We start from the raw sequence: 20,022 nt of genomic DNA, 5'->3' as shown, positions 1-20,022 counted from the left end.
TAAAGATAGGAAGATGAGGCAGAGACATAAAACAGACAGACAGATAGATAGATAGATAGATAGATAGATAGACAGATAGATAAAACACACTGATACCTCATTCCATCCCATCCAAAATAACAGATTGGCTTTCCTCTATCTTATCATTTTATCTCTATGTTAAAACTTTAGGCCCTTCGTTATAATGACTTTTCGTTATGAGTTATGGATTATTTTTGAAGACGTATTTCTGCCTTTTCTTGTTTACAGTTCTATCGATAAATAACACTCAGACACACGGACACAGACACAGACACAGACACAGACACACACACACACACACACACACACACACACACACAAACACACCATTCAGCACTACAAACACATACTATTATCATCACAACCACCACACACACACAACTACTGCTCAACACTTGCCAACACTACATACTTACACACACACACACACACACACACACACACACACACACACACACACACACACACACACACACACACACACACACACACACACACACACAAACACACACACCACAACAAGCTGAGACAGTTAAAAATCACACTTGCATCCCACAAACGAATCGTGACACAGGAAGACAAGGTGAGGCAGGAGAGGGTGGGGCAGGAGAGGAAGGCAGGATGAGACAGGCAGAGGATTGGAGGGTAAAGGGAAGGGGATAGAGGGTGAGGTAGGAAGAGAGAAGATGAGGTAAGGTGAGGCAGGAACAAGGGAGAGGAAGAATGAGGCAGGTAGGGAAGAGAGGGAAACAGGGAGAGAAAAAACACGAAGGAGTAGCCTGAATGGGGAAGGAAAAGGTAAGGATGGGTAGGGGGAAGGGAGACCATGTAAGGCAGGGAGGTGAAGACAGGATAAGGGGACAGTGAGGCAGGAATGGGAGGCAGAGTTAGGCAGAGAGGAGGCAGGAAAGAGGGGTATGAAGAATGGAGCAGGAGGAGGCAGAGATGGGGATACAAGGTTAGGAAGGAGGGTCAGGCAGGGAGAGGCAGGATAGTAAGGCAGAGATGAACATGTGAGGGCAGAGAAGAGATGGCAGAATGGTGAGGCAGGGAAAGGCAAAGAAGGTTAGGCAGAATGGTGCGGCAGGGAGAGGCAGGATGGTCAGGCAGGAAAGGGCAGTAGTAGTAGTAGTAGTAGTAATAGGAGGAGGAGGAGGAGGAGGAGGAGGAGTAGAGTAGTAGTAGTAGTAGTAGTAGTGGTAGTAGTAGTAGTCGCTCAACGTGAACCCGGTGAACTTCAGGCTTAAGTTCCCCTCCTGCACCCCCCATCCTCCTTTTGCGGAATAGGGAAGTAGCTAAGGGATGTTTGTATAACCAGGCAGTGGAGCCGCCTGGTTATATCCGTGCCACCACATGAAGGCGCCCCTCTCCATCACAGTACGGAGAGATAGAGGGAGCAAGCAGGGTGAGGCAGGGTAGGCCTAGGTAGGAGAGGGGAGGAAGAAGAGGAAGGTAGGGTGACATACAGAGAGGTGAAGGGAAGAAGACAGGGAGAGGAAGGAAGGGGAGGTGAGAGGGGAGAGAGGGAGAGGGGAGGAAGAAGAGGGAGGCAGGGTGAGATATTGAGAGGTAATGGGGAGAAGACAGGGGGAGGAAAGAAGGGGAAGTGAGAGGACAGAGAGGGAGAGGCGGGGGCGTGGGAAGGGGAGACAGAGAGGAAGAAGGGGGTCATGAAAGGGGAGGGAGAAGAGGGCAGGGTAGGGCAATGAAGAGAAGAGAAGAGAAGGGAAGGGAAGGGAAGGGAAGGGGAGGGGAGGGAAGGGAAGGGAAGGGGAGGGGAGGGAAGGGAAGGGGAGGGAAGGGAAGGGAAGGGAAGGGAAGAGAAGAGAAGGACAGGGTAGGACAAGATGAATCGAGAAAAACAGGGTTGATCTGGTAGGAAAAAAAAAATAGTACCGGTAGAGTGAGAAAGTGAGGCAGGGCGAGGTGGGGCGGAGTGAGGCAGAGTAAGGCACAGTGGGGAGTGTAGGGTAAGGCAGGGTGAGGCAGGGAAGGGTAAGGTCGAGTAACACAGGCGAGGACATTACAGAGCAGGATATGATAGGGCAGGGCAGGGAAGGCGGGGCATGGTAACGTAAGGCAGAAGTGAACGGCAGGGCAGGGTAAGGTAAAGTAAAGCGATGCAGGGCAAGATGGCAGGGGCGAATGGAACGGGACAGTGTACAGGTGTGAGACAGGGTAAGGTAGGGTACGGCAGGGCAGGGCACAAACACATCAAAGAAGGGAAGGGGAGAGCAGAACAGGGCAGAATAGAACACAGAGTAAGAACAAAGAAAAGCGGATATCTGCAGAAGACTGGCTGGCTCGCAATAATGTACAGCTCCTACCCAACAACCAGAATAAGAGGGAGGGAGAGGACAGGCAAAGGCAAGCAGGGCAGGGCACATCTGAGCAGGGCAGGGTAGAAGAGGGAGGACCAGGGCAGCGTAGGGCATGGCACAGTAGGACGGGGTGGGCTAGGGCAGGACAGAAGAGACAGAAAGAAGGTCATGCAAGGTGGAATAGAGAAATACGGAGTAAGAAGTAGCAGTGTAAGCAAAGCAGAGGGAGGTAAGGCAGGGCAAGGCAGAGAAGAAGAGGAGGAAAGGATGAAGAACGAGAGAGTAGGGAAGAAGTGAGGACAACATGTACAGATGGGAAGAAGACTGAGGATAGGAGAGGGTAGGATAGGGGTTCAGAAGGGAAGGGAAGAGTAGGGAAGAATGAATGAAGGCAGGGTAGGGCTGGACAGGACAGAAATGAGTCGAAGAATTACAGGAAAGGGAAGGACAGGCATGGCAGGACAGGGAAAGGCAGGGCAGGGCAGGGCAGGGAAAGGCAGGGCAGGGCAGGGCAGGGCAAGGGAGGGCAAGGAAGAGCAGGGCATTGTGGAGAATGGTGGGATAGAGGGTAGACCAAACAGGAGAGTGCAGGGTAAGGTAAGGTAGGGTGGGATAGGGTAGGCTAGGGGTGGAATAGGACAGGATAGGATAGGGTAGGGTAGGGTAGGGCAAGGTAGGGTAGGGTAGGGTAGGGTAGAGTGGGACAGGAAAAGCCATAGGTGTGGTAGACTGACCAGAAGGACTATGAAAAAATGTAAACAGGCAGGAAACTATAATTATTAATATACTCAATTTAAGGGACAAAGTACCTCTCTCTCTCTCTCTCTCTCTCTCTCTCTCTCTCTCTCTCTCTCTCTCTCTCTCTCTCTCTCTTCTAACCTGACTGCACCTGACCATCAATTAAGCTAAAATAAATACAGATCTTTGTTATGTTAGATCAAACTTTCAATAGTAACCAAGGAGACGCATTCCTACCTCACTAAAGCTCATTGAATCCCACACAACCATGACTTCGACGTGAGAGAGAGAGAGAGAGAGAGAGAGAGAGAGAGAGAGAGAGGGAGGGAGGGAGGAAGGCCAGACGTTAGGATATGTTCAGTAATTTTCCTTGTTTGTCAGAGAGAAAGCCTTTGTAAACAGGACTACAAGGCTGATGATGATGATGATGATGATGATGATGATGATGATGATGATGATGAAGAAGAAGAGGAGGAGGAAGAGGAGGAGGAGGAGGAGGAGGAGGAAGAGGAGGAGAAGAAGAAGAAGACCGCGATGAAGATGATGATGGTAAAGATGTTAAGTGTGATGATGATGATGATGATGATGATGATGATCTCACAACAACAACAGCAACGACAACAACAAAAATGAGAAAGCTAATTACACCAGGCTTGTAAATTAAAGAGCCAACAGAAATATGCTACGAAAAGTGTAGGCAAAGTGTGAGGTGGGTACACACACACACACACACACACACACACACACACACACACACACACACACACACACACACACACACACACACACTGACATACTTTTTGCCTATATCTATCTACAGTATATATCTATTTCTTTACCTACCACATTCTCTCTCTCTCTCTGTCAAACACACACACACACACACTCTCTCTCTCTCTCTTACACACACACACACACACACACACACACACACACACACACACACTCTCTCTCTCTCTCTCTCTCTCTCTCTCTCTCTCTCATTCTCTCAAACACACACACACACAAACACACACACACACACACAGCCCTCAAGCGGCATTCTGTGACACCTTCTTACCTGCCACACACCTGTCCACAATACTATAACACTATAATCACTGGTGGTGTTGTGATGGGAGAGGAATATTTACCAGATAATAATAATAATAATAATAATAATAATAACGATAATAATGATGATGATGATGGCGGTGGTGGTGGTGATGATGATGAAGAAAATTGTAATAGAGGTAGTAGTAGTAGTAGTAGCGGTAGTAGCGGTAGTAGTAGTAATAGTAGTAGTAGTAGTAGTAGTAATAACAATAACAGCAACAACAATAATAATAATAATTACAACGCATAAAAACATGAATTGACTGACAGATAGATAGATAGAGATGGGCCGGATGAATCAATGGACAAACAGATAGATAGATGCATAAATAGACATACAGACACGATGGATAGACAGACAGACAGATAGATAGACAGGTAGATAGCCAGATAGATAGAAATTGCGGCAGTGGACCTCCTCTGATCGTGACAGGAAGTTGATGGACAAGTTTGGTGAGGGTAAGAAGGGCGAAGAGCGACATTATGGGTCAGTGTCAGGGTGTGTGTGTGTGTGTGTGTGTGTGTGTGTGTGTGTGTGTGTGTGTGTGTGTGTGTGTGAAGATCAATAAATAACACACATTTCCTTAACCCCTTCACCTCGAGGGACATCACAGCTAAACAAATCTCTCTCTCTCTCTCTCTCTCTCTCTCACTCTCACACACACACACACACACACACACACACACACACACACACACACACTAATAACCAATGCACACAACACACCTTCCCAAATGACTTCACACAAACGTCTCCATTTCTCACCTCAAATCCTCCACAATTATGAGAAACCAAAGGCGTAAAGGTATCAAGAGGACAGGTAAGGGATCTTCTGTCTATCCATCTATCTATCAATCCCTCTATCTATCTATCTATCTATCTATCAATCCCTCTGTCTATCTATCTATCTATCAATTCTTTTATCTATCTATTTACCTACCTAGCAATCCTTCTATCTATCTATCAATCCATCTAGACAATACCTTTATTCCCTCTACCTACCTACATATCTATCTATCAGCCTCTCTCTTTCTCTCTCTCTCTCTCGCCTTCATAGTGAAAGGCTGGTCACAAACTAATCGCCTCCATGTCATCTTGTCCACTACCATCCCGCTGCCATCTCTCCATCCCTTTCTCATATTCCTCCACCTCATCCCTCATTATCAGTCTTCCCCTCCCCTCTCTACCTCACTGACCTACACTCTCCTTGTCAGTCTCTCACGTCCGAGTTATTCAGATAGGACTAGCAAGGGTGTAGGAGGGCTGTAGCAGGGCAGGCATAGGTGTAGCGGAGGTGTAGCAGGGCAGGAAAGGGTGTAGAAGGGCAGGAAAGGGTTTAGCAGGAGAGGCAGGGGTGTAGCAGATGTGCAATAGGGTAGGCAGGGGGGTGGTAGAGGTGTAGCAGGGCAGGCAGGGGTGTAGGAGGGGTGTTGCAAGGCAGGCAGGGGTGTAGGAGGGGTGTAGCAGGGCAGGCAGTGGTGTAGGAGGGGTGTAGCAGGGCAGGCAGGGGTGTAGGAGGGGTGTAGCAGGGCAGGCAAGGGTGTAGGAGGGGTGTAGCAGGGCAGGCAGGGTGTAGCAGGGTGTAGGAACGAGATGAAGGCAGTCTCCTCTACCTAACCATCTTCCCCTGCCCATCCGCCTCTCACCCCTCCCTCCCTCCCTTCCTACCCCTACCCAGTACCCCTCCCTCCTCCTTTCCACCCCTCCCCTCCCCTCCTCCACCCCTCCTACCCCTACCCTGCACCCCTCACCCCTCCCTGCCCCCTCCTTCACCTCCTCCCCTACACTGTGCCTCTTACCCCCACCCAAGGAGCAGTTATGGGGGGGTTATAGACGATTTTAGAGAGAGAGCGAGAGAGAGAGAGAGAGAGAGAGAGAGAGAGAGAGAGGGAGGGGGGAGGGGGGAGTGAGGGAGAGGGAGGCTGGTGAGGTGAAGGCCCCCTCTCTCTCTTGTGCCTCCTCCCTCCCTCCCTCCCTCCCCTTCCTTCATCCTTCCTTCCTTTGCCATACTCTCTCTCTCTCTCTCTCTCTCTCTCTCTCTCTCTCTCTCCCTCTCTCTCTCTCTCTCCCTCCCTCTCTCCCTCTCTCTCTTTGTACAGTTCCCTAGTATGCACAGATATTGAGAGAGAGAGAGAGAGAGAGAGAGAGAGAGAGAGAGAGAGAGAGAGAGAGAGAGAGAGAGAGAGAGAGAGAGAGAGAGAGAGAGATACTGGAATGGAGGAAAGGAGGCGAGCTGGAAGGGTGATGGGAGGGGAGGGGAGGGGAGGCTGTACCCAAGGGGGGGGTGGGGGAGGGAGGGACGGAGAGAGAGGGTGGAATGGAGGCTTTGCACTCATTCCTCTCTCTCTCTCTCTCTCTCTCTTACATACCATACTGTCTCCACTTCCTTCTAGGTCTCCTCCGCCTTCGCCCCCCCCTCACTCTTATACACTCTCCTAGTTAGTCTCTCAATCTCCACTCTCTACAGTACAATGTCTCGTTCTCCGTCTTCCTCTCCTCCCAGTCACCTCCCTCTCGTACTCTCCCAGTCAGTCTCTCACTCTATTCTCTGACTCCTATACTCTTGTCACTCTAACTTGGCCTAAAATGACCATCTCTTCATCTTTAGTGCGGGGCTGGAACATGAGATTAACCCTAGAATACGATGCTAGTCACGAAGAAGTGCCGTGGCAGGGATGCAGAGCCGTGGTACCGATCCTGACGCTGAGTTACAGGAAAGACGCATCAAGAGGACGAAAACTGGGCCAAGTTAAGGTGAAAGGAGTATAGTTCCACACTCTATTTCCTGAAGGATGGTGTGTAACAGAAGTGGCTCTATGACTTCTTTTATAATCTATCTATCTATCTATCTACCTTTAATCTCTATCTATCTATCTATCCATCCATCCATCTATCTATAAATCTTTTGCGCTAACTTGGCCTAATTTTTCGTCCTTTCGCAGCTTATTTCGCGTAGCACCTGAAAAAGACTGTGCTACAGCTCTACCTCCGTTCCGTAGCACTTCTTCGTGACTAGCACCGCATCCCAGTGCTGATCTATTGCAACAGCTCGGCATTCAAGGTGGAGAGATGGCAATTCTAGGCCAAGTGAGAGTGAATATGGTATCGTCATTCTCCTATCTCTCGTAACTCTCTCTCTCTCTCTCTCATAATCATCTTCTCTACCAATCAATATTTTTGTTATCACCATCGAACGATCAGGAAGCCGTTTCTTAATCATGTACTTCTCAATTCTTGTTGGTTCACCGGAGGAAGAGGAGGGAAGAAGAGAGCTTTCCCACCTACTCTTGCTTCTCTCCTCTCCTCTCCTCTCTTCTCTCCCCTCCTCTTCTCTCTCTCCCGTCTTCTTCACCCCTTTTCTCTCCTTCCTTCTCACTTCTCTTCCCCTTTCCTCTCTTCTCTTCTCTCCTATCCTAACTTTTCCTTTCCTCACCTCTCTTCTCTTCTCTCCTCTCCCCTCTTTTCTTCTCTCCTCTCCCCTCTTTTCTTCTCTCCTCTCCTCTCTTTTCCCCTTCTCTCTTCTCTTCTCCTCTCCTCTCTCCAGCAGTTTATATCTTTAGCCTATACTGGTTCAGCATTGCAGTTTAACCAGGTACTAGACAAAAGGTATGATGTTACGTTTTTCATGTGTGTGACTCCTCTCTCTCTCTCTCTCTCTCTCTCTCACTCTCTCTCCTTTTGACTCCTCTCTCCTATATTTTCTTTATATAGGGTACTTTGTTATGCCCTACTTTGCTCATTTCTCTCTCTCTCTCTCTCTCCTCATAGTCACTCAGTCTACCTAGCTACCTGTCTACTACCTATCAAATCACTCGGGTTTCCTATCTATCTACCTACCAACCTGCTTATATATCTATCGACTTATCCATCTATCTACCAATTTATCTATCTACCTATATACCTAACCATCTGCCTGCCCACCTACCTGCCAACCACTCTATCTATCTATCTATCTATTCACCAATCTCTCACCCACCCACCTACCTACCTACCTACCACCCTATCTATCTATCTATCCATCAATCTCACCTACCCACCTACCTACCTGTCTATCTATCCATCTATCTATCTATCCATCAATCTCACCTACCCACCTACCTACCTACCCACCAGTTTATCTATCTATTTATCTATTCATCTGGCTTTTACTACCCTCATAACAAATTACTTAACTACCTCTATCAATAAGGACATACTGGAAACTATCTTGTTTATATCAATTTATTTTTTACGATAAATTCACTGATACATTATCACACTTTTACGACTCTGACACGCTCTCTCTCTCTCTCTTTCTTTCTTTCTTTACTCTCTCTCTCTCTCTCTCTCTCTCTCACACACACACACACACACACACACACACACCATACATTACCATACTCCTACGACTCTGACACGCTCTCTCTCTCTTTCTTTCTCTCTCTCTCTCTCTCTCTCTCTCACACACACACACACACACACACACACACACACACACACCATACATTATTATACTCTTACGACTGTGCCATGTTCTCTCTCTTTCTTTCTCTCTCTCTCTCTCTCTCTCTCTCACACACACACACACACACACACACACACACACACACACACACACATACACACACACACACACACACACACACACACACACACACACACACACACACACATTACCGTACTCTTACGACTGTGCCATGTTCTCTCTCTCTCTCTCTCTCTCTCTCTCTCAATGACGCAGCAGAGGACAGTAAGGAGTAATAAGCAAAATAAATCGCTTAGGAAGAGGTGTTAGGGAGCTTCCTTAACCGAGAAGAACACAAACCTAATTCACGCAACAGTACCATATCAAACACGGAAGTTAGGATATTACGTTGAAAATAAATCGCTAAAGAAATGGTGCTAAGGAAGGCAATAATAAAATAGTACAAGAAAGACAATACCTCTTAATTAGAAATGAAGAAAAAACGATATATATATATAAGACAGTCAGGATGTAACGTAAAAATAAATCGCTTAGGAAAAGGCGTTAAGGAGGGCAAGAAAAGAGTGCAATAAGGCATTTCAGGAAAAAAACCAAGACAAATAAAGACGAAATAACTAAACAAAAGGGAACGTTCGGAAAAATAAATCGCTCAGGAATTGGCGTTAAGCAAAAAGGAAAGTTCGGGAAAAATAAATCGCTAAAGAAAAGGCGTTAAGGAGGGCAAGAAAAGAGAGCAATAAGATCAACACCCCTTCAAAAAACCGCCAAGACAAATAATGAAAAGAAGATATAACTACACATAAGAAAGAGAAGTTCGGAAAAATAAATCGCTCAGGAAAATGCGTTAAGGAAGACAAGAGAGCAGTAAAGACAGCACTCAGAAACCGCCAAGACAAATAAGACAAATCCCACGACGCTTGGCGACACCTGGAAGACAATCTAACACACTTGTACATATAAAGGGAATAAGACCGAGGAATGCGGGCAAAAACGGCGCAACCAAGATATCCCACCTTAAAAACAATAGCAATGACACACACACACACACACACACACACACACACACACACACACACACACATTCTGTTCGTCTGTCTGTCTCTCTCACACACACACACACACACAAATTCTGTCTGTCTGTCTGTCTCTCCAACACACACACACACACTCACACACACACACACACACACACACACACACACACACACACACACACACACATGCAATAAATATAACGCCTCCATGTCGCCCTTTCTCCTGATCTCCCCCCCATCTTACACCCCCCTCTCTCATATACCCCTCTCCTCCATCCCTCCATCTCATTCTCGGCCTTCCCTTCCCTCTCCTCCCCTCCACCTCACACATACATTCTCCTAGTTAGTCTCTCACTCTCCATTCTCTCCACATTCACATCCACACCACAACGCTCCTTCACCTCCTCATTTGTCAGTCTGTCTCTCCTCATCTCTCATATACCTTTCTACTCCATCCCTCCATCTCATTCTCGGTCTTCCCCTCCCTCCACTTCACTCACACAGACTCTCCTAGTTAGTCTCTCACCCTCTATCCTCCCCACATGGCCAAACCACCTCAGTGTATTTCTCCAAACGCTTTCAATCACATCCACATCCACACCACAACGCTCCTTCACGTCAGTCTGTCTCTCCACGTCACTCCTCACGTTACTCTCACATAGGCCTAACTCTGCTATAAAGATGAATTAAATCAGCTAAACATAACAGGGGTAATGGGGAGGGACGCCTTCACGTAGTGGCACCAATGTAACTGGGCGGTGTACCTGCCTGGTTATACAAATGACACTCAGTTCTCCCCCTACACCTCTAAAAGAACGATGGTGGACCGCAAGACGGTAACTTCAGCCTGCAGTCTACGGAGTTAACATCGCATATGGACCTGGGGTTGCAACTACTACCACTACCACTACTACTGCTGCTACCACTACTCCTGCTGCTACAACATTTTCCTGCGTCTGACCCGTGGCATAGACTTCACAACCCGTTTCCTGAAGCCTACCAGTCCTCTAATGCATCATACACCACCACCACCACAACCACTACCACAAGAGCTACCACCAACACAACCACTACAACCACAACCACCACCACAACCACAACCACCACCACCACCACTCCTATTGCCACTACTACTACAACCACTACTACTGCACACAATCCAAATTAAACAATATAAAGAAATAATTCCTCACAGGTAAATAAGGCTAATAGGCACATCAGAGAGAGAGAGAGAGAGAGAGAGAGACAGAGAGACAGACAGACAGAGACAGAGAGACAGAACCGCAGAAACCACAAAAAATATATATACAAAAAAGACTTCCCCAGGCGTTAAAAATCATGAAAAAGAATTACAAAAAAATAATAATGGGTTAAAAATAAATATATATATAATTCGAAACGTGTTGTGGGAAGGAGACGCCATTTGTAAATATAGGAAAAAACAAAATAACATCGAGAGCCGTGTTGAAGAGGTGATGACAAACAGATAAACACACACACACACACACACACACACACACTCTCATCATTATCAACATCAACAACACACATTACTACACACACACACACACACACACACACACACACACACACACACACACACACACGAGCTAAAAGGTGTAATTTTCCAGTAATATGACGCAACAAATAACCATGTAATGAGATGATTATTACCCCTTACCGATTATTATTATTATTATTATTATTATTATTATTATTAAGAAATTAAGATCAGCCATAACACTGAAATAAACAACAACAACAATAATAATAATAATGATAATAATGATAATAATAATAATAATAATAACAATAATAACGCATCCATTTCAACACAAAACCAAACGCATATAAACACTCCAATCATCCACACAAACATATCAACATCCCAGCCACCTTCAAAACACACACACACACACACACACACACACACACACACACACACACACACACACACACACACACACACACACACACACACAAGAATTCCACATACCAACATTTGAACCCATAAACATATTAATCAGCAATAATCAATACGAATCAAAACAACCCACAGCCTCAAAATCAACAGCTGACAGGAAAATCTATCTATCTATCTGTCTATCTATCTATTGCCAGACGCCTGAATCCCGTAAGAGGTGGCCACAAACAAATCCCCTCCATATCGCCCTGTCCCCCGCCATTTCACCGCCCTGCTCCCAGCTCACACCCCTCACTCTCATATACCTCTCCACGCCATCCCTCCATCTCATCCTTGGCCTCCCCCTCGCTCCTTCCACTTCACTCACATACACTCTCCTCGTCAGTCTCTCGCTCTCCATCCTCTCCACATGGCCAAACCACAGGAAAAGGGACATGCAGTAAAACACACAACATCTGAACACTCTAATCTGAAACAACAGGACATATATGGCTGAAAATAGTATATCATCTGGACACTTGGACGAAGGAAAGAAAATCAACAGCGAATTTAAATCAACAAAAGGACATTACTAGAATGACTCGAAGAATATGAGGACATCTCACTTTTTTTTAAATCAACGAAGCAATAAGACATAACCACAATTTCTCGATCAATATTTGGACATCAAACATTTTTTTCCAAACGATAGGACATAACCAGAAATTCTCGATCGACATTCGGATATCAGACATTATTATTTTTTTAAACATTAACGCATCATTGGGACACCTGCATCAACCGGGTCATCAATAGACACTCACTGCATCAATTAAGAGTAAATCGCCCTACACTACGGCCAGCAAAACACCACGACCAAGGAAAGACGACCAGGCTTTCACGACCAGCCAAAGACCACGACCAAGGAAAGACGACCAGGCTTTCACGACCAGCCAAAGACCACGACCAAGGAGAGACGACCAGGCTTTCACGACCAGCCAAAGACCACGACCAAGGAAAGACGACCAGGCTTTCACGACCAGCCAAAGACCACGACCAGAATAGTACGACCAACAAGACACCACGACCAGGATATTACGACTACCGCACGACCAGAATAGTACGACCAACAAGACACCACGACCAGGATATTACGACTACCGCACGACCAGACATATCGACCAAGAGACCACGAGTAGGACGCTACGACCAAGAAAAGGGGAGTAGGATTTCTCGACCAACCAAAGACCACGACCATAATTCTACGACCAGGATATAACGACCACCGCACGACCAGGCATAAAGACCAGCCAAAGACCACGACCAGACCGATTCATCCCACAAACTATTATTAAATTCTGAAAAAATATAATAGTACAACACCTGCATAATTCCAGCGACTGATTATTTACACACACACAGACACACACACACACACACACACACACAGACACACACACACACACATACACACAGAAGACCACTCAACACATGCCAACACTATATACCAAATCACACACACACACACACACACACACACACACACACACACACACACACACACACACACACACACACACACACACACACACACACACACAAATCACTCAACCCATGCCAACACTACACACACACACACACACACACACACACACACAACAAAGACCATAACAACACACACAGTCATCAAAATCGCCACATTCCAATTAACAAAAGAACACTAGACATTTCCTTTAAAAAAAAACAATGAATATCTGAATTAACATAAGCTAGAGAGAGAGAGAGAGAGAGAGAAATTACGAACTTGTATATCTTAGAGTAGAGATTTCTAACTTATTCCATTAAATCCAGGAAGTGAGTGAGACTAACAGGAAGTGAAAATTAGAGTTAGCTCTATCTTACCTGTGTCACTGATAAAAGATTGAGAAAATGAACGAAAGTAAGAAAGAAACGAAGGAAGGAAAGCCTCATTAAAACGACTTACACCTCCCGTACCTTCAAAATGAGAGAATTAAAACTATCTCTCACCTGTATGAATGAAAAAAGGTAAAGAAAGAAAGGCCGAGATGACGCCGACACCACAGCCTACCTTACGTTTTTAGGTGTCATGAAAGTTGCCGTATCTTTAAACTTTTCCTCTGTGATCTGTTTATGCCGGTGCTGGTGTGTGTGTGTGTGTGTGTGTGTGTGTGTGTGTGTGTGTGTGTGTGTGTGTGTGTGTGTGTGTGTGTGTGTGTGTGTGTGTGGTTAAGAGGATACACGGAAAGAAAAACACAAAGAAAGAATGGACAGACTAATTCCGCTTACGATTACTGATGTGAAATTAAAGTTACCCTACAGTATATTAAAAAGGGACAGGATCTAGGTAATCTCTCAATTACCTGTGTGGTGGAGAGTCGTGGCGCCAATCCCTGAGTAACAACAGCGGCAACGGTAACCAGGTAAGTCGTAGGGCCATCCTCCCTATCCAGCACTGCAGCCGTCACCACCACCCCTTGTTGCTGGATATTGAACATACGATCCATAGGGGCACCGTCGCCCCCAGTCACGTTGACCACATAGTAAGCGATGTCCGTGACTGGCGTGTTTCCCAGACGAGCACTGACGGAGGCCACTGAGGTGCCGATGTTGGAGCTCTCGTGTACCGATCCGGAGTATGAGGCCTGGCTGAAGACGGGTCCCTCCTGTGATGATGCACTGAGGATGGTTAGGTAGGCATCTGAGGACTTGCGTTCTGCCTGCACCGCCTCATCTGTAGCCCGGACTGTCACTCGGTACATTATGTTGGGGTTTGAGAGCTCTTTCGCCACCGTTAGTGACCCCGTCAGGCGGTTGAGCCGGAAGATGTCCTTGTTTCCAGCCACCAGGTCGTAGGTCACCAAGCCGTTTGTGTTGGCATCCAGATCCCTTGCTGACACTCGCATGATCTCAGTGCCTGGTGGCGAGTTTTGGTGCAGGATCCCAGCATTCATGGACACAAAACGAGGGGCGTTGTCGTTGATGTCCTGAACTATCACCGTCACCAGTTTCTCTGCTGACCGTCTTGCTGACATGGGCTCGGCTTGGTCTGTTGCCACCACGATGAGCCTGAAGGTGTCAGAGAACTCACGGTCGATGTCCTTGAGTGTGGAGACAATGCCAGTGTTCTCATCGATGGCAAAGTGGTTCCCTGGCGGCTCCTGGTTCTTGATGGTGTACTTGATCTTCCCATTGTCACCAGAATCTGGGTCTTCTGCAGTTACGGTCTCTATCTGGGTGCCTGGCTGGATCCCCTCCTCGATGCCACGCCAGATGTCCGTGTTGGGGAAGGCTGGAGGATTGTCATTGTAGTCAAGAACATGGACGACAAAGGAGATGGTTGATGTGAGGCGTGGTACTCCCCCATCAGCAGCTGTAATGTTCAGGCGGTACAAACTCTGCTTCTCAAAGTCCAGCAGCCGCTCCAAGTACAGAGTGCCAGTCTTGGTGTCGATACGGAAGGCCTCCTGCATGTTGCCACCACCAATCATGAAGGACACCTCCTGATTCACCCCCAGGTCAGCATCAGAGGCCTGGAACTGCACCAGCACTGTGTTGACAGGGGTTGTCTCCACGATGGATATTTCTGACTCACTCTGGGTGAATTCTGGTGCATTATCATTCTCATCAAGGACGTCCACTGTGAGGGTTGCAGTGGCAGTGAGGCCAGGGTGACTGCCCAAGTCAGCTGCTGCCACAGTCAGCAAGTAGCGAGGTGTTGACTCCCGATCCAGTGGGCGTGCTAGTGTTACCTGTCCTGTGGTCTCATCCACCTTGAAGCGACCCTCCTCATTACCATCCACTATGGTGTACACTACATCACCATTGAGGCCTTCATCAGCATCAGTGGCAGAGATCCGAATGACTTGTGTGTTGAGTGTGGCACCCTCTGGCACCTGGGCACGGTATGGCTTCCTCAGGAACTTGGGTGGATTGTCATTGACGTCGGTAATATAAATATTGACCTTGGCCTTGTCCCTGAGCCTCGTGATGCCATTGTCCAGCACCACTGCCTCCATGCTGATGTAATCCAGCCCTGTCGTCTGCACCAGCTGCTCTCGGTCAAAGTAGTGCAGAGTCTTCAGGAACCCACTCTTGGGGTCCACCACAAAGTCATTCTGGTTGGTGGCAATGGAGTAGGTCAGCTCAGCATTCCTCCCCTTGTCCTTGTCTGCTGCTGTTAGCTTCCCAACATAGGTGTCTGGAGGTTCATTTTCATCCAGGTAGAAGGTGAAGGTGGAGTTGGTGAACATGGGAGAATTATCATTTTCATCAATGACATGGATGACAACGGAGACTGTAGATGAGCGAGGTGGAGTGCCATGATCACGTGCTACAATGGTCAGTGCAAAGTAATCCTGAGCTTCTCGGTCCAGGGCGCTTCTCACGTACAGGTAGCCATCAGGGAAGATGCCAAATTTACGTTCAGAGTTACCCTCAGTGATGTCATAGGAAACAAAGCCATTCATACCATCATCTTCATCAGATGCTGTCAGGGCAAAGAACCTGTCATTAACTGGTGTGGATTCAAGCAGCGATGTCTCATAGGATCCATGTTCAAAGATGGGTGTGTGATCGTTGACGTCCTCCACTGTAACCGTGACAATCTGCCGGGATGAGAGGGGCGGCGTGCCAGCATCTGTGGCAGCAACTTCTAGATGGAAGATGCTGGATTTGCTATACTTGACAGGCTTGTTGAGATAGATCATACCACTCGTCCTAGAGATGCTGAAATAGTCATCGGGGTTGTTGGATAAGTTGTAGGAGATCTTGCTGTTCTCACCATGGTCACTGTCATAGGCACGGGCTAGGTAGACCTGATGACCCACAGGCCAGTTCTCAGCCACAGTGGCATGAGCCCGATTCACAGGAAACTTGGGTGGGTTATCATTCACGTCCTCCACTGTGATGTTGACCCAAGTACGCCCATATGCTGAGCTGGTGGTGACAACTGTACGCAGGCTGTATGATGCTGCCTGTTCACGGTCAATTCTCCTGCCGGTGCTGATGACGCCGGTTCTTTCGTCAATAACAAACACCTTGTCAGGATCCCCGGCAATGATGGAGTAGCTCACTTCACCCGTTGATGCCGGGTTCAACACACTCACTTGCCCAACCTTCCGCCCAACAGTTGGTTCCTTCTTGGCCACATCTTCTGGCAGCGAGAAGGTATAGCCGTCACTCTTCTCAAACTCCAGCAGTTCGATCTGGTTGCTCTCCACTACAATGTCCACCACAGCATCTTCCACAGCCTTCCTGTCCCCAGAATCCCTAGCAGCTACTGTCAGGCGGTACTGAGCTTTTCTAATGTGGTTCAGTCGTCCATTTAGACTCAGTATTCCAGTCTGGGGGTCAATCTCGAAGGTGTTATCGTTGTCATCACCAGCATTGAGCTCATAGGAGGTGACAGCATTGTCCCCAATGTCATTATCTGTTGCTGACACCTGCAAGACGGAGGATCCCAGGGGTAGGTCTTCAGGCACCACCACAAAGTACTTCTGAGGGTAAAATTCAGGGCTATTATCATTAACATCCTGAACTTCTAATAATACAGTAGCCGTGGAGGACAACGGTGGTATCCCCTGGTCCTTAGCAACCACCTTGATCTCATAGTGTGGCATGGCTTCACGATCAAGTTTAGTTTTAGTGGTTAATCTCCCAGAGGACACATCCAGTAGGAATATACCAGGGTAGTTATGCTCCACCTCTTGATCAAACATATAGGACACACTGCCATTGGTGCCCTGGTCATGGTCTACGGCTAACACCATCGTCACTAAAGTATCAGGGGCGGTATTTTCAGAGAGGCTTACGTTGATCAGCTCCTGGGCAAAGGTAGGCTTCTCATCATTTTCATCAAGTATGGATATTTTGAGATGTGTGTATGCCCATTTTGGATTCGGCCCCCCATCCCTGGCAGAAATCTTGAGGTCAATGGAATCCTTGACCTCCCTATCAAGAGGTGCCTTTGTTGTTATCAGTCCACTTTGTAGGTCAATATCAAACCACTGATTTTCATTTCCAAATACAATAGCATAGTAGATATTGGAATTGACGCCCGTGTCCTCATCGTTTGCCGTGATGCCCGCCACATACGTTCCAATGGGGACCAACTCACTCAGGACAGCGGAATATTCACTCTTCTCAAACACCGGTTCATGGTCGTTTATATCATTGACGTGGATGATAAGGAAGGCGGTGGAGGACCTCGGCGGCGTCCCCTTATCAGTTGCCACAATAGTCACGTTATATTTGCTAATTTTCTCCCTATCTAACACACCATTCACTCTCACTATATCAAACCCAGACTTAGAATCCAGTCTGAAGTGCCCTAGTTCATTTCCAGCTCTTATTTCCACGGCTGTCTCCCCATTGGGTCCCTCATCAGCGTCTATCACCGACACAGCAGCCACCACCGATCCATTCTGGGCATTCTCATCCACGGTGGCGAAGTCAGCGGTGGTTGGGAAGTACCTGAAGCTAACCACGGGGTCATGATCGTTAGCGTCCAGCAGGTTGACGGTGACGTAGGTGCGGCCGTCCTGCAGGGGGGAGCCATGATCACGGGCGAACACGGTGAACACACAGCTTTTAGGACACGGCTGTAGCTGCTGACAGTTCTGGTAACAGCTGAGTGGCTCTACAGTGCTAATCACGCCCGTCTCTGGGTCCACGGCAAACTGTGTCTCTGTCTCTGCTAGGTAATAGGTTAGTCTGGCATTCTCGCCCACGTCATTATCAGTGGCCTGTACCTGTAATACTGAAGTCCCAGGTGGCACAGACTCATTCAGGGACACGATATAGTCGCTGTGGTCAAAGATGGGCGGGTTATCGTTCACGTCCAGGATGGATACGTTGACTAGCAGGAAGCCGTAGCGAGGCGGCGTGGCCCCGTCCTGGGCAGAGATGTTCAGCTGGTAACTGGCGCCTGTCTCGCGATCCAGGCGCCCTGTGGTTTCCAGGTGGAGGTAGGGCGTCTCCCCCGATGGGTTGATGGTCACCTGTAGCTTAAACTTGCCGTCCTGGTTGCCGTCGACGATCTTGTAGTCTGTGGTGATGTCGTTGTGGCCAGCGTCGCCATCTGTGGCGGTGTCCAGGATGACTCTGGTGCCGGCGTTGGCGCTCTCAGAGAACGTGACGTGGATGGAGGGCTCTGGGAACCTGGGCGAGTTGTCGTTGATGTCCAGGACATTGATGCGCACCTCGATGGGGTAGGTGGGCTGGGACGACAGCACCACCAGGTCGAAGCGGTCCGTCAGCAGCGCCTCGCGGTCCAGCACGCCCGTGGTGCGGATCTCGCCCGTGGTGCCGTTCAGGGTAAACTCCTTGGGCGCCTCGTTGAAGCGGTAGGTGAAGCCCGGCTTGAGGGGGATCACGCCCACGAAGGTGTTGGGCGGGTGGCCCTCCGGCACCGAGAATTTGACGCGGGTGTCCACGGGCCGCGCCGCCAACCCGTCCACGCCACCAGGCCCCGGCCCCGGCCCCGGCCCAGGCCCCGGTCCAGGCCCCGGACCAGGCCCCTGCCCGTTGGTGAGCAGACACTGCAGCACCAGCACCAGCACTAGTCTCACCACCACCCCCGCCATAACCTCACCTCACCTCACCTCACCTCACCGCGGCCCGCACCCGCACCCGCACCACACCGGCACCCCCCACACCGCCAACACCATGTCCACACCACTGCACCACACACCACCACACTCCACCACACCACCACAGCACAGCACAGCACAGCACCACACAGCACAGCAGCACCACACAGCGCAGTGCAGCACTAGACGGGTGACGCGGCGCAGCTCCTGACAGCACCGAGGCAAGGCGGGGACTGGCGGGTGAAGGCGCGGGGGGCGGGGGCGGGGGGCACCGGCGGGGGCGGGGTTGTGGGGCGCCGCTGCTGGCCAATCACAGCCGCCTCTCCGCTGCCCCGCCGCCGCCACCGCCGCCGCCAACACTCCAGGAATTTTGGAATGTCTGCCGCTCTGCCACCGATGCTGTGCGCCTCCCCTGGGTGTGCTGTGCTGTGCTGTGCTGGGGCAGGGCAGGGGAGGATCATATGCTGGCGAAAGGGCTGTGAGGCCTGTGGTATGGTGGGGTGGCCGTGTGTGGTATGAAGATGTGGCAGTGTGTGGTGGTGGTGGTGGTGGTATGACCGTGTGGGGTATGGAGATGTGGCAGGGTGGGGTATGCCAGTATACTGTGTGGTAGTGTGTGGTGGTGGTGGTGGTATGGCCGTGTGGGGTATGAAGATGTGGCAGGGTGGAGTATGGCAGTATACAGTGTGGTAGTGTGGTGTATGGCAGTGTGTGGTGGTGGTGGTATGGTCGTGTGGGGTACCGCAATATATACTCTACAGTGGATGTGTGGTTGGTGTGGCAGTGTGTGGCTGTAGTACCGCAGTGTGGGGGTGCAGTAGTTAAGTATGGTAT

General features: G+C 48.8%; 1 protein-coding gene across 1 annotated transcript in view; it reads right to left on the bottom strand.

The window, feature by feature from the left end:
• The window catches only part of ft (cadherin-related tumor suppressor fat), a 106,679-nt gene extending 87,497 nt beyond the window's left edge, over positions 1-19,182 (bottom strand). Inside the window, exon 1 of the mRNA XM_080269420.1 lies at positions 13,960-19,182. Within this exon, the coding sequence (XP_080125546.1) occupies positions 13,960-19,182 (5,223 nt within the window). The remainder of the gene's footprint in view (positions 1-13,959) is intronic.
• Between the last annotated feature and the right edge of the window lie 840 nt (positions 19,183-20,022).

This window comes from Coenobita brevimanus, chromosome 33 (assembly GCF_032717465.1).
Source record: "Coenobita brevimanus isolate Jiangsu-jjx chromosome 33, ASM3271746v2, whole genome shotgun sequence".
Classification (NCBI taxonomy): Eukaryota; Metazoa; Arthropoda; class Malacostraca; order Decapoda; family Coenobitidae; genus Coenobita; species Coenobita brevimanus.
This window is presented reverse-complemented; position numbering and strand designations above follow the sequence as displayed.